We start from the raw sequence: 12,190 nt of genomic DNA on the forward strand, positions 1-12,190 counted from the left end.
CCACTGAGGGGCAAAGACCCAACAGCGGAGCTGGTTAAATCCCCTAGATAAAAGCCAGTCCAGAAGTGAGCCGGCATCTTCCTGGTTGGGACTAAGGCGCTCTTGCCTGCTGCATTCCTCACTACGAGTAAGAAATACACTTAATTTTCCTTACCTTTTCAGGTATCCTCTTTGACTACAATAACACAATAAGACAGGGGTTCAGTAGAGTGGTAGGTATAAAGAGGCCACGTCCAATTCTATGGCACTGAACTTAAATGATTCAATGAAGTTGTATGCTCATTTGACAATCCTATCATTAGAAATACAACAATAATGGTTATAATGATCAGGGGAGCAGAAAAGTTATGGTATTTTCAATAACTGTGTATCCTGTAAAGCTATTAGGCATTGAGTATATTTTTCAGGTAAATAGTTTTAAGGCCATAGTCAGCCCTGCAAAAAGTATCAAGAAGATTTGTGAAATTGTAAAAACTGAAGAAAAATGAGTTATTTATTCAAAATGTCCAATCAATGACAAAGAGTTACATTTGGTTTTGGTATTCCAATTGTTTTTCAAGTGCAATTCTAACAACCAACCAGAAAGCACAAATTTGAATACTATTATCGATTACCTCCCATAGATCAGTATTATTATGTGTAAAGTCAACAATAAGCTTGCCTGTTTAAAGGCACACCTGTGTCACGGAGCAAAGTGTATTTGTGTTGAAATGTAACATTGCCAGCTGATATGTTCGCATTTCGAGTGTAAGCATGGCTGCTTTCAGGGGCGGAAAGTGCGCGATTCTCTCAGGTCAGCAGTTGGAACAAGTAAGTGTGACAATTGTGAACCAAATTATCAGTTAGAACAAAATGGAATGAGCAAAGAAAAACATATTGCTGATGGTCTTGACTCCTATTGATATCCTATAATTCAGTAACAATTGAGAATGTGGACAATGGGAGCACACAAAATTGAGGCGGGAACACATAGATTGTAAGCAGTGCACATATTCCAGTACCTTTGATTTTTTCCTGTTGTTCACATAGATGTTCCTGCTGATTTTGGTTTTCCTAAATTGTGGGGAAATAAAAAGTACTTCTAAAATACGATAAACAAATTGTTTTTCATATTTTGCAACTAAAATAAAAACACAATCTGAATATTTATTATCATGTTGCAGATCATTTCCATTGTCTCCGGTATGGCAAAAACAAAATGTGGAGCATATATTATCCAGTCTATTTTTGTTTTAATTAATTCAATACATATTAAGAGCAAATAAAATAAAGAAAAGGTTTACATAGCCCATGAAATATAAAATGATGACTTTTTATTGAAATCTAAAGGATTCTATGTTTAATTCTGTAACTGTTTGACATATTATTAATTTTTATTGCATTTCTTCATGATCCAGCATATTTCATCTGCTAACTTTAAATATCAATGCAATTCTCACAGTGTATTTCTATTGGCTACTTCTTATCGGAAAACATGAAGATGTCTTTCTGTTATAATACACAGCAGCTGCTCCACCCAGTGGTGACACAGTGAACCGAATTTGGCATCCGTAATAGAGAACACATTCAAAAGTAGTAAGCCCTGAAATCTATGGAGGGGCTTTCTCGGGGCAAAGTTAAATCCGAGATAGAGCAGAACAACCCTTAGACGCACTCCTCAATCTGTCCAAAATAGAGAGTTGTGGCATTCACAAATTTTGTGTGGATTTACCATACCATCTTTCGTCCAGCTGAGTTATCTTTCATAGGTGGAGGATGCATTTGAGGCACCTGTTCCAGCTGACCATCTTAAAATGTAAAGAAGCTGCTAAATCTCAGCTTCTTGCTTTATTAACTGCAATGAATTGTTCTATGATCCGCTGCTAAAGGATAAGTAGCTTTTTGTTACTTTCGATTTTTTTAAACAAACATTTTATTTTGGCATTTATCGTTTTATAACAACAAAAGATACAAGTGCAAATGTAAATATAATCCAGTGCGTAACACACCAATCCACCCAACCTGCGCCCACAGTCCAAAGATGTGCAGGTTGGGTGGATTGGCCATGAAAAATTGTCCAAAATTCTATGATTAACCTAGGACAAAAGTTCGGCACAACATCGTGGGCCGAAGGGCCTGTTCTGTGCTGTATTTCTCTATCTATAAAATCTCCCACTGTTCTCGCCTAAGCTAGACAAAAATAGCCTAACACCCCCCACTCCCTAACCAATGCCCCCAAACCTGTGCCCTTACATGAGGCCGCCTCCACCTGCTCCCACACCGACTCCTTCCCCCACTATGCATTTCCTAATCATGGCTATATTTGCCGCCCAGTAGTAGTTCCCAAAGTTCGGCAGTGCCAGCCCCCCCCCTCCTCGGCTCCACTCCAACAGTACTTTCTTTACTTGCGGGATTTTACCCACCCACACAAACCCAGTTATCGCCTTATTCACCCGCTTAAAGAAGGCTTTTGGTATTAAAAATAGGGAGTCATTGGAAAACAAACAAAAATCTCAGGAGCACTGTCATTTTTATGGTATGTGCCTTCCGCACCAGTGACAATGGGAGCTGAATAAACACACCTTCCCCCAACAGCTTCTCGAACTTACGCGCCACATGTGCCCGTGCATCCGACCCCTCGCTGCCCTCCGGGAGGCCAACGATCCTCAGGTTCTGCCTGTACAACCTGTTCTCCAGGTCCTCCACTTTCTCTTGCAGTCTTTTCTGGTGGTCCGTCATCAGCACCATTCCCGCCGCCATCGCGGTTAGCTGGTCCTCATGCTCAGCCACCGCCTATTCCACCTTCTGGATTGCCTGGCCCTGGGCTTCCAATCTTTGCTCCACCCGGTCAATCCCCATCTTAATCGGGTCCAGGTACTCTTGTCTTTGCTTGGCGAAGCTCTCCTGAGAGAATTCCACCAGCTGCTCCGTTGACCACTGGGTTGGCAATCCCAGTCTCTGAGCTGCCGCCATGTTTTCCTGTGCTGCAGACTCCACTCCCTTCTTTGCCCAATAATCTCTCCTTTTCATACCACTTTTGGTCCATGAATCCATAAACTGGTGGGGGATTCTTCTCCTTCACCTCACCAGTCTCCTATTTTACCAATTAAATCCCGCATAAGTCGGGGAAAATGGTCCCAAAGGTCCACCACAAGCGGGTGCTACCAAATAAGCGACCACTCACTCCATGGCAGCCACCGCAAGTGCCTTTTGTTACTTTCAGCTGACCTTTTTCACCAACATCTGTCAAGTATGTATGTTTCATCAGGGCGGCATGGTAGCACAGTGGTTAGCACTGTTGCTTCACAGCTCCTGGGTCCCAGGTTCGATTCTGGCTTGGGTCACTGTCTGTGTGGAGTCTGCATGTTCGCCCCGTGTCTGCGTGGGTTTCCTCCGGGTGCTCCGGTTTCCTCCCACAGTCCAAAGATGTGCAGGTTAGGTGGATTGGCCGTGCTAAATTGCCCGTAGTGTCCTAAAAAGTAAGGTTAAGGGGGGGTTGTTGGGTTACGGGTATAGGGTGGATACGTGGGTTTGAGTAGGGTGATCATTGCTCGGCACAACATCGAGGGCCGAAGGGCCTGTTCTGTGCTGTACTGTTCTATGTTCTATGTTCATCTTTGCTCCCCCACCCACCCCAGCCTGGTCACAACACAAATCTACGGCTTTTTCCACAATCGCGCAACTACATCTGCGCAATATCATATAATTTCAGTTCTTGCCCCGCCAACTATTGAACACTTGAGGCATCTAACGAGATGATACAACTTAAAACGTGGATGCAAATGAGTGCCGCTATCCGTTAGCATGTGGCATGTGAATGGCAGGATTGAGCCCTGTGCAATGCCAAGGTTGAGAGTTCAGGCCAATCCTAGAGGAACTTCTGTTGAGCAGCTCTTAATGTAAGAAACACAAGCTTTTGAAAGGCAGTTGACCGGGACACAATGGAAATCATTTAATTGGAAGGGACCAATTTCTGTAGATTGAGAATGGATATGTCCCAGTTAAATGTCTCCATTATCAACACAAATGCTGCAAATACTCAGCAGATGAAGCAGTATCTGTGGAAAGATCCTTCTGATATTGCTGATCCGGCGGTGTCTGTTTCATCTCAGTATTAACTCTAGCTCATTTCATGTTGTTCAATTTGTTGCCAATTTCTCAGATCGAAAGGAGTCGCAGCGACGATTACTATAATCTAAGCCATCCAATGTTTATCGGTAATGTAAGATGTTATGAATAGGTTAAATATTCAGAATAGAGATTAAAGTCTGTGGTTAAGTTCAACCATATAAACAGTTAATTTATACAAGAGATCACCTCACAACATATTTATTGGCCTTAAAACGCATCAATACATGAAGCTGGCAATAGAATTATCCAAATATGGAAGTGCGGATGAAAGGTGGGGGTATGGGATGGATGGGGGTGCGTCACAGTCGTCAGGTTAATTAAACCTGTGACTTTCTTCAATCATTCCCCCTGTTTTTACACTGGTGTTTTTAAAAATAAAGACTAAAATATAATAACGCTTTGAGACACCCAGTAGTTACGAAAAATGGCAATACAAAGTCCTGTTGAGTTATAGTCACCGTTGCACACTGGAAATTCCCTCAAACACTTGAACTTTACTGGATAACCTGCTTTGTGACACTGGTTGATGGACAGCAGGACTTGCAGGGAAAATTGCCACGCCAGCCCCAACCCCCACTGACACACAAAACAAAAAGAGCTGAAGCCTCAAAAAAGAAGCATCAAGACCACCCCATTTCCTGCTGGATTCCCTCTGAATGAATAGCACCGCAATGGAATGGCACCACATTGCCTATTTCTCCAGCCTCCCTGTCCTCCCAGTCATTGTTCAGTTCAACTCGAATCCCCAGTCGGTTCTTTTGTAAAAATGCAGGCCTTTTCCTGCCGCCATACTATCTACAAAAGAAGGGTTATTCTGCAGTACACCCCACCTCTCTCAATTTATAACCTACATTGAAAACTAATCACCCACCAATGCAAACTGGTGCCTCTGAAATCTAAATCCGTGTCACCGTTACTCTCCCTGGAACTGTGTTGCATTCATTGTGCTCCCACTGCACCGTGGCGGGGGAGTGGGGGGGCACTCACTCATCATTTTGGGGGAGCCCGCTGTCCTTTGGAGGTCCCGTGGCACTGCACAGTGTGTTTTATTGTAAATTCGCCCATACCACCAGACATTGCCATTGTGGCCTTTGTGGTACATGTGAAGCATGCTAGGCTCTGCATTTCCCTTGCATAAGCCAGAAGCAACGAGAAAAATCATGATAAGACACGGCCATACCAGCTGATGTTATGTTCAATGTCCAAATTTGGACCACGCAGGATGATTGAATGAATTTACATGTCACTCAGCAAATGCTCAGCTGCAAGATGGGCCCACACCAGTGTTGTTTAAAGGGCCAGTTATAAATAAGATGCTTTTATCTCATACCTGGGCTGAGTTTGTGGAAGCAATGTGTTTTGAGGTGGTTCTTGAGAGTTGGAGGTTTCAGTCAGAGAGTACAGAGGGAAAGTTGAACCAGGTATTGGAATGGCGTGACAGTGCCTCTTCGTCTGCAACATAACCAGGGAATAGAGCTGAGGATGCAGAGAGGGAAATTCCTCCAAGGGAGAAGGAGGAAGAGGGCTTCACACAGAATGCTCAACTCACCAGGGGGTTTTTCAAGAGATCTTCTGGAACCTACACCCCAGAGAAGCCTGAGGCAAATAAGGTTAAACAAAGAACAAAGAAAAGTACTGCACAGGAACAGGCCCTTCAGCCCTCCAAGCCTCCGCCGATCATGCTGCCCGTCTAAACTAAAATCTTCTGCACTTCCGGGGTCCATATCCCTCTATTCACATCCTATTCATGTTTTTGTCAAGATGCCCCTTAAACGTCACTATCGTCCCTGCTTCCACCACAACCTCCGGCAGCGAGTTCCAGGCACCCACTATCCTCTGTAAAAAATTTGCCTCATACATCTCCTCTAAACCTCGCCGCTCGCACCTTAAACCTATGCCCCCTCATAATTGACCCCTCTACCCTGGGAAAAAGACTCTGACTATCCACCCTGTCTATGCCCCTCATAATTTTGAGACCTCTATCAGGTCGCCCCTCAACCTCTGTCGTTCCAGTGAAAACAAACCAAGTTTATTCAGCCTCTCTTCATAGCTAATGCCCTCCATACCAGGCCACATCTGCACCCTCCCTAAAGCCTCCACATCCTTCTGGTAGTGTGGCGACAAGAAGGTGGTCACTGAACTGTACCAGCTTTGTCAACTCAACCTGGAGCCTCGCACAGGCTAGGGACAGCTCATCTGAAGCTGTCAAGGTCACTGTCAGCCACATTTTTGACAACTCCGAATCCTTCCAGGCAGTTGTGGGTGACAGTGACAATATTTCCCTCTAAGTAATCCACTACAGCATCTGGGAAGTTATGAAGGCCATCTGCTCCAGATGAGGGCAGGTCATCATCTGTTCACTGAGAAGGGACAAGCAATCTGAAAGTGCAAATGGCTTTTCAAGCATAGCGGGAATTTCTATGATGCAGGGCACCACTGACTGTACCCACAAGACTGCATGGACACACCTTGTCAATGGGGAGAGATTTAGGAAGCACAAGAACTTCCATTCCATACATGTGCAGTTGGTATACCCTCCTGGTGTTGTCACATTTGGTCTACACTTACAGTATCAATTCACTCGGGCCAAAAATGATCTCAGCTCAGAGAGATATTTTGAGACTGTGGCACATTTATTATTGCTTGAAGATTACTCTTGATAGGACGCAAAACAGATTTGTCTACCTTGTGATCCAAATACTCCACAGAGTTTTGAAACATTTCACACATGTGTGCCCATGCCAAATGGCAGCCAATGGGTAGAATCTTCCTCTCAGAAGTCTAAGCTCTGTGGTGGGTGGGTAAGTCAGATTGTTCCACGCTGGGCGGCAGGATGATTGAACACGCTGATCTTGCATCTGGTGCCTGTGTGGAAATTCATGCCCAGAAATTCACAGGTTCACAGCCCAGTACTGTCGCCAATTCTCTATCATCACTGGACGTGGCAAATGGACCCTGACAAAAGCCTCAACATGGGGACTTTGGTATGTTATCATTGTCCACATCCCGTGACAGGTTAATGGTCAGATTTCAGTAATGTGCCAAACCATCTTGGCTGGAAGCACATTGCCACTGCATCCTTCTTCCACCTTCACAGGTGGTGAGAAGCACAGTCTTCTTATGCATTTCTACCATTGAGGGCGTTATGGACCAAACCTTGTCTGGCACCTCCCCCTGACTGTCATGGGTGGCCCTACCAGGAGAAAGGAGCTCCTGATGGTATTGCTTAAGGGACTGTAAGAGTGCACAAGCCTCTTCACCATGTCAAGGATAGATCCACAGAGAGGACGTACTGCTTCCATGAAAGTTTATTTGTTGGAGGTCTTGTTGTTGAAGGTATACCAAAGAAGGGTGCTCCGATTTGGAATTGAGGGTCACCCTGCAATGGAACCAGAGATATTAGCTGCTTTGTTGTGTGGCCTCAAATGAGGAAGAAATGCTGACAGCAGAGAAAGCAAAGGTAGTGAGCTCCCAAACTTTGCAAATTTTTAATCAATTATGTCAGAAACGTGAGCTGTGAATTCTCCCAACTTCTGTGAGATAAGGGCCGGGATTCTCTGACCCGATGCTGGGTCGGAGAATCCCCGGGGGGGACGCAAGAATCGGGCCCCGACGCTGGCTTCCCGATTCTCACCCGCCGATTCTCGGGCGCCTGTGGGATTCTTGCTGTGCTGTTCGGGGGCCGTTGAAAGCGCCCCCCCCCCCCGCCGATTCTCCGAGCCCCAACGGGCTGAGTGGCCGCTGAGTTTGGCCAAGTCCCGCCGGCGTAGGTTACTCAGGTCCCACACAGCGGGGCCTGGAAGGTGCGTCTGCAGGGCCATCCTGGAGGGGGGGTGGGGGGATCCGACCCCAGGGGGAGTGCCCCCACGGTGGCCTGGCCTGTGATCGAGGCCTATCAATCAGTGGGCGGGCTGGTTCCGTGGGGGCTGGTTCCGTGGTGGCCTATGTTCCTCCTCGCCGGGCCCCTGTAGGGCTCCGCCATATTGCCCGGGGGCCGGCGCAGAGAAGGGAACCCCCCACGCATGCGCGGAATCATGCCGGCCGTAGCGCGCATGCGCGGAATCACGCTGGCTGTTCCGCACCGGCTGGAGCTACGGGGACCACTCCAGCGCCGACCTAGCCCCCTGGGACCATTGACGCCGGAGTGGTTGGCGCCGCTTTTCACACTGGCCTGCGGACATAGCCCCATTATTGGAGAATCTCGTCCATAATTTCCAACAATGTGCACATTAATTATCTTTTTAGACAATCGTTGCATCTAAGTTGCATCGTATACATTTCTTTGATGGTGGGATGACATCAAGGCACAGAAAATTAAGATACTGAGACAATCAAGCCAAGATACCTCTCTGTCTTTTAAGGGGCTTTTTCTCTTGGGTCTACAGCCATGAATGCAGAAGGAAGCTTGGCCTACGTAATCGCCTGAGTGTTATTTCTCCTTTAAATTATGCAAACTCCATGGATTGCTGCGCAATGAACGCATTAGGCTTGCTGCCTGGTTAACAGTCACTGACATGTGGGATGATGTTTTTGTGGTCAAATATCACTTCAGCATTAATTCAATGCAAACCTCTCTCTTCAAAGGACTATGGGATTAATATGAAGAGCTCTGATGGCCATGTGGATAGCATTTGTGGCTTTGAATTCAAGGGAATCTTACCACACTGTGAAAGCTCTGCACCAAGACGCACTGATGCTTCCGATTCTACAGGAAAAATGATGATGGCACCCATTAAAACATAATAGCTTTCTCTTTTCCAGTACAAATATGCACTGCCAGGAGGCCCACGTGGTAGCAGCCCCATGTGGTTATTTGGAAGCTTGCAGTAGCATGAAAGCTTCTTGATGTGGTAATCGTCCCTTGAACAGGAAGTCATTCTTGAGCCAGATGTTGCATGCAGATTGCTGCCACAACACCATGGCAACTTGTCTAATGACATGGTGACAGCAAAGCAGAAATCCTCTGATATGCTCTCAAGTGGAGGTTCCTGGGCAGCGACAGGTATGACTAAAAAACCATAAACCTGTCATTGTACCTGTACTTGTTGGCCTCTCGTGGGTCCTCTAAATTACACAGCACCATTGGAATACCTCAGTCTTTTTGGGATATTAAATCAAAGTGGCCAGAAGCCAAGAGTAATGCAATACTGCTCGGGGAAATTAGAATAACACAAAAATAAAGGATAGCTCAACAAAACCAACTAATGATTGGAATTAAATGCAGCAAAGGGTAAAAGACAAAGGGAGTAGCAAAACAAATGTTTCTAAACTATTCAGAAATTTACTTCCGGCCTTTAAGCCACCTGTTCTCTTGAGGCTTCGCTTTAAGACTCCTGAAATTCCACAGGGTACAGCCTCTCTTGTACTGAACAATTGACTCTCTGAAATGTATACTAGAATTCGATTATAAAAAATAAATATTGTGGTCTACGTTTTTACCTAAATTTGTCTATTGGAAAAATCAGGCACACAAAAATGTAGGCACACAATTTTCAAACCTGGACCAACATTAAGCTAGGCCCTGCAACATTTACCCTAGTATGTAGTTATAACACCTAAATATGATCAATTCATTTAAATAGAATCTCGGGCCTAGTTTTCCTCGAGCATTTTTTGCTAACTTGTGGGCATCGCTGGCTGGGCCAATATTTATTGCCCATCCCTAATTGCCCTTGGTCTGAGTGGCTTGCTAGGCCATTTCAGGGGACATTTGAGAGTCAACTACATTGCTATGAGTCTGGAGTAGATGTAGGCCAGACAGAAAAAGGGCGGCAGATTTCCTCCCCTAAAGGAAATTAGTGAACCAGAAGGGTTTTTACAACAATCGGCAGTGGTTTCATGGTTATAGTTAGATTTTTAAGTTCAAGTTTCACCATCTGCCATGGTGGTATTTGAAAATGAGTCGCCAGATGTCCTGGGTCTCTGGATTACTAATCTAGTGACAGTACCACTATGGCACTGCCTCCCCCACACAATCCAACATGCTGCCATTGGATAAGCTTACTCTTCAGGAGAAGCTGTAGCACCTTAAAAGCCAGTTTAAAGGACCAATGCATTAATCACTGGCTACTGACATTGTGCACTAAGCTGCACAGTATCTGCTTGTGTTTCTATTTGCCTGCATTTACAAGACAATAAGCAATTGGAGCAGAAGTAGGCCACAAAGGACCTCAAGCCTGCCCTGCTATTTAGTAAGGTCATGGCAAATCCTCACCCTCACTTTTTTGCCCTATCCCCAAATCACTCGCTTTCCTTTGAACCCAAAAGTCTATCTATCTCAGCTTTGAATATACTCAATGACTGAGTACTCTCTATCCTCTGGGACAGAGGATTTGAAAGATCCACAATCCTCCAAGACAAAAGATTTCTCCTCATCTCAATCTGATATGCCCAACCCCTTATCTTGAGTCTATGCCCCCAGGGGAAAAAAAGCATCTCATCACCTACCCTATCAATGCTCTCAGAATCTTATTTCTCAGATCATCTCTCATTTAGCAAATCTGCATATTAAAGCAAGACAGCGTCCCGAGTTACCCGAGGCATGGGATCAATTTCCTTCACCTCAGAGACTTCGGGCGAGCACCGTTCAGTACTGGACTCGAGGACCAGATGGAATGGCACTTGAGGGGATCTCCCAAGGGATTGGAGGCCCCCAGGTGCATGCCCTCCGGGAAGGGTGGTACCCTGGCACTGTTGATGGCAACTAGGTACTCTGGCAGTGCCACCTGGGTGACAGGTTGGCAACGCCAAGGTGGCAATTTGTGTGCTGCCGATCATCTGGCAGTGCCCTGTGCGGGTGTTGGGGGGCTGTGAGACCCTCTGCCATGCGAGTGCCCCTTTAGGAAAAGTTTTGTCTTATCACATGGCTTGTAGCACGGCTTCAGTGATGTTCTTTGTGGGTGGAGCTAGGTTGTGGCTGTCAGGTGGTTTGGTGTTTTGATTTCAGTTTCAGTTTGTTGGTTTGGACTGCAGAAGAAGCAGTGTTATAGCAGTGTTTATAAGAAGCAGTGTTTATACAGAAGCAGTGTTTCCCTGTTTTCTCTGTTTTTATTTCAAAGCTGTTCCAGTGAACTGAAAGCACATTGGGTGTGGCAAACTGTCTTGGTAACTTTGAAGATAGAGTTGCTTTCCGGAAGGAGTTTTGAATCTGCTGGTTAGAAATGGATCAGGATCTCAGGGAAAGTACCAGTCCCATTCAAGTGAGATTACAATGTGTTGGACCACGCCCTTGAAAGGGGTTTTGGTTTTTTGGATTTTGTATTGAATTGGAACAGCTACTAAGGGGGATTCATTAAGAATTATTGCAAAGATTACCGTAGCTGTTGTGTGTGTTTTCATGTTTGTAATTGATAATAACTTATTGCTAACTGTTTTATATATGTTAACTACATTCTTATAATAAACTTCTATTTGATAAAAGCGCCTTGGAAGTCTGGTGAATCACACCTGAAGTGAAGGGTCTTGTGCTTACCCTAGCCAAATTCAACATAAAAGTTATAGATCAGGTGAGCTTCATAATACACTTTGGAGTTTCTAAACCCTGGCCCATAACACCCTCCCATAGTGCGTTAGGGCTTGAGGAGGGCATCCCAATCTCTCGCTAAACTGAGGAGTCCCGGTGAGCGGAGTTCTTCAGTGCACAAAACATAGCTATGTGCGGCCTCAGCCACATGTTCCCTGCTGCAGCAGCATATCATGAAGCAGCATATCAAACACGATTGGTGTTTTATAGCCATGTGTTTCTAGGTGCTGCGAGCACCGGGAAACACGTGGCTAAACACGATTGCTATGGGACTTTATTCCCTTTTAGTAAAATTGCGTCCAAGATCTCATCAAAGACTTGCACAATTGCAGAACCACTTCCTTATTCTTTTTATCCAATTACCTTTGAATAAAGGCCAACATATCACTTGCCCTCCTCATTGCTTGCTGTAACTGCATATTGACTTCTCATGCCCAAAACTCTCTGAACATCAGCATTTAATTGTTTCTCACCATTGAAAAAACATTCTTATTCTTCTATCCTTACTACTGAAGTGAATCGCTTTGCTTTTCCCTATATTATACACCATCTGCCACC

The 12,190-nt window shown here is 45.2% G+C and overlaps 1 protein-coding gene across 1 annotated transcript in view; it reads right to left on the minus strand.

The window, feature by feature from the left end:
• The window catches only part of LOC119970422 (golgin subfamily A member 4-like), a 529,556-nt gene that overhangs the window by 421,844 nt on the left and 95,522 nt on the right, over positions 1-12,190 (minus strand). Inside the window, exon 10 of the mRNA XM_038805016.1 lies at positions 1,002-1,053. Coding sequence (XP_038660944.1) covers positions 1,002-1,053 — 52 coding nt within the window. The remainder of the gene's footprint in view (positions 1-1,001; positions 1,054-12,190) is intronic.

Source organism: Scyliorhinus canicula, chromosome 8, assembly GCF_902713615.1.
Source record: "Scyliorhinus canicula chromosome 8, sScyCan1.1, whole genome shotgun sequence".
Taxonomy (NCBI): domain Eukaryota; kingdom Metazoa; phylum Chordata; class Chondrichthyes; order Carcharhiniformes; family Scyliorhinidae; genus Scyliorhinus; species Scyliorhinus canicula.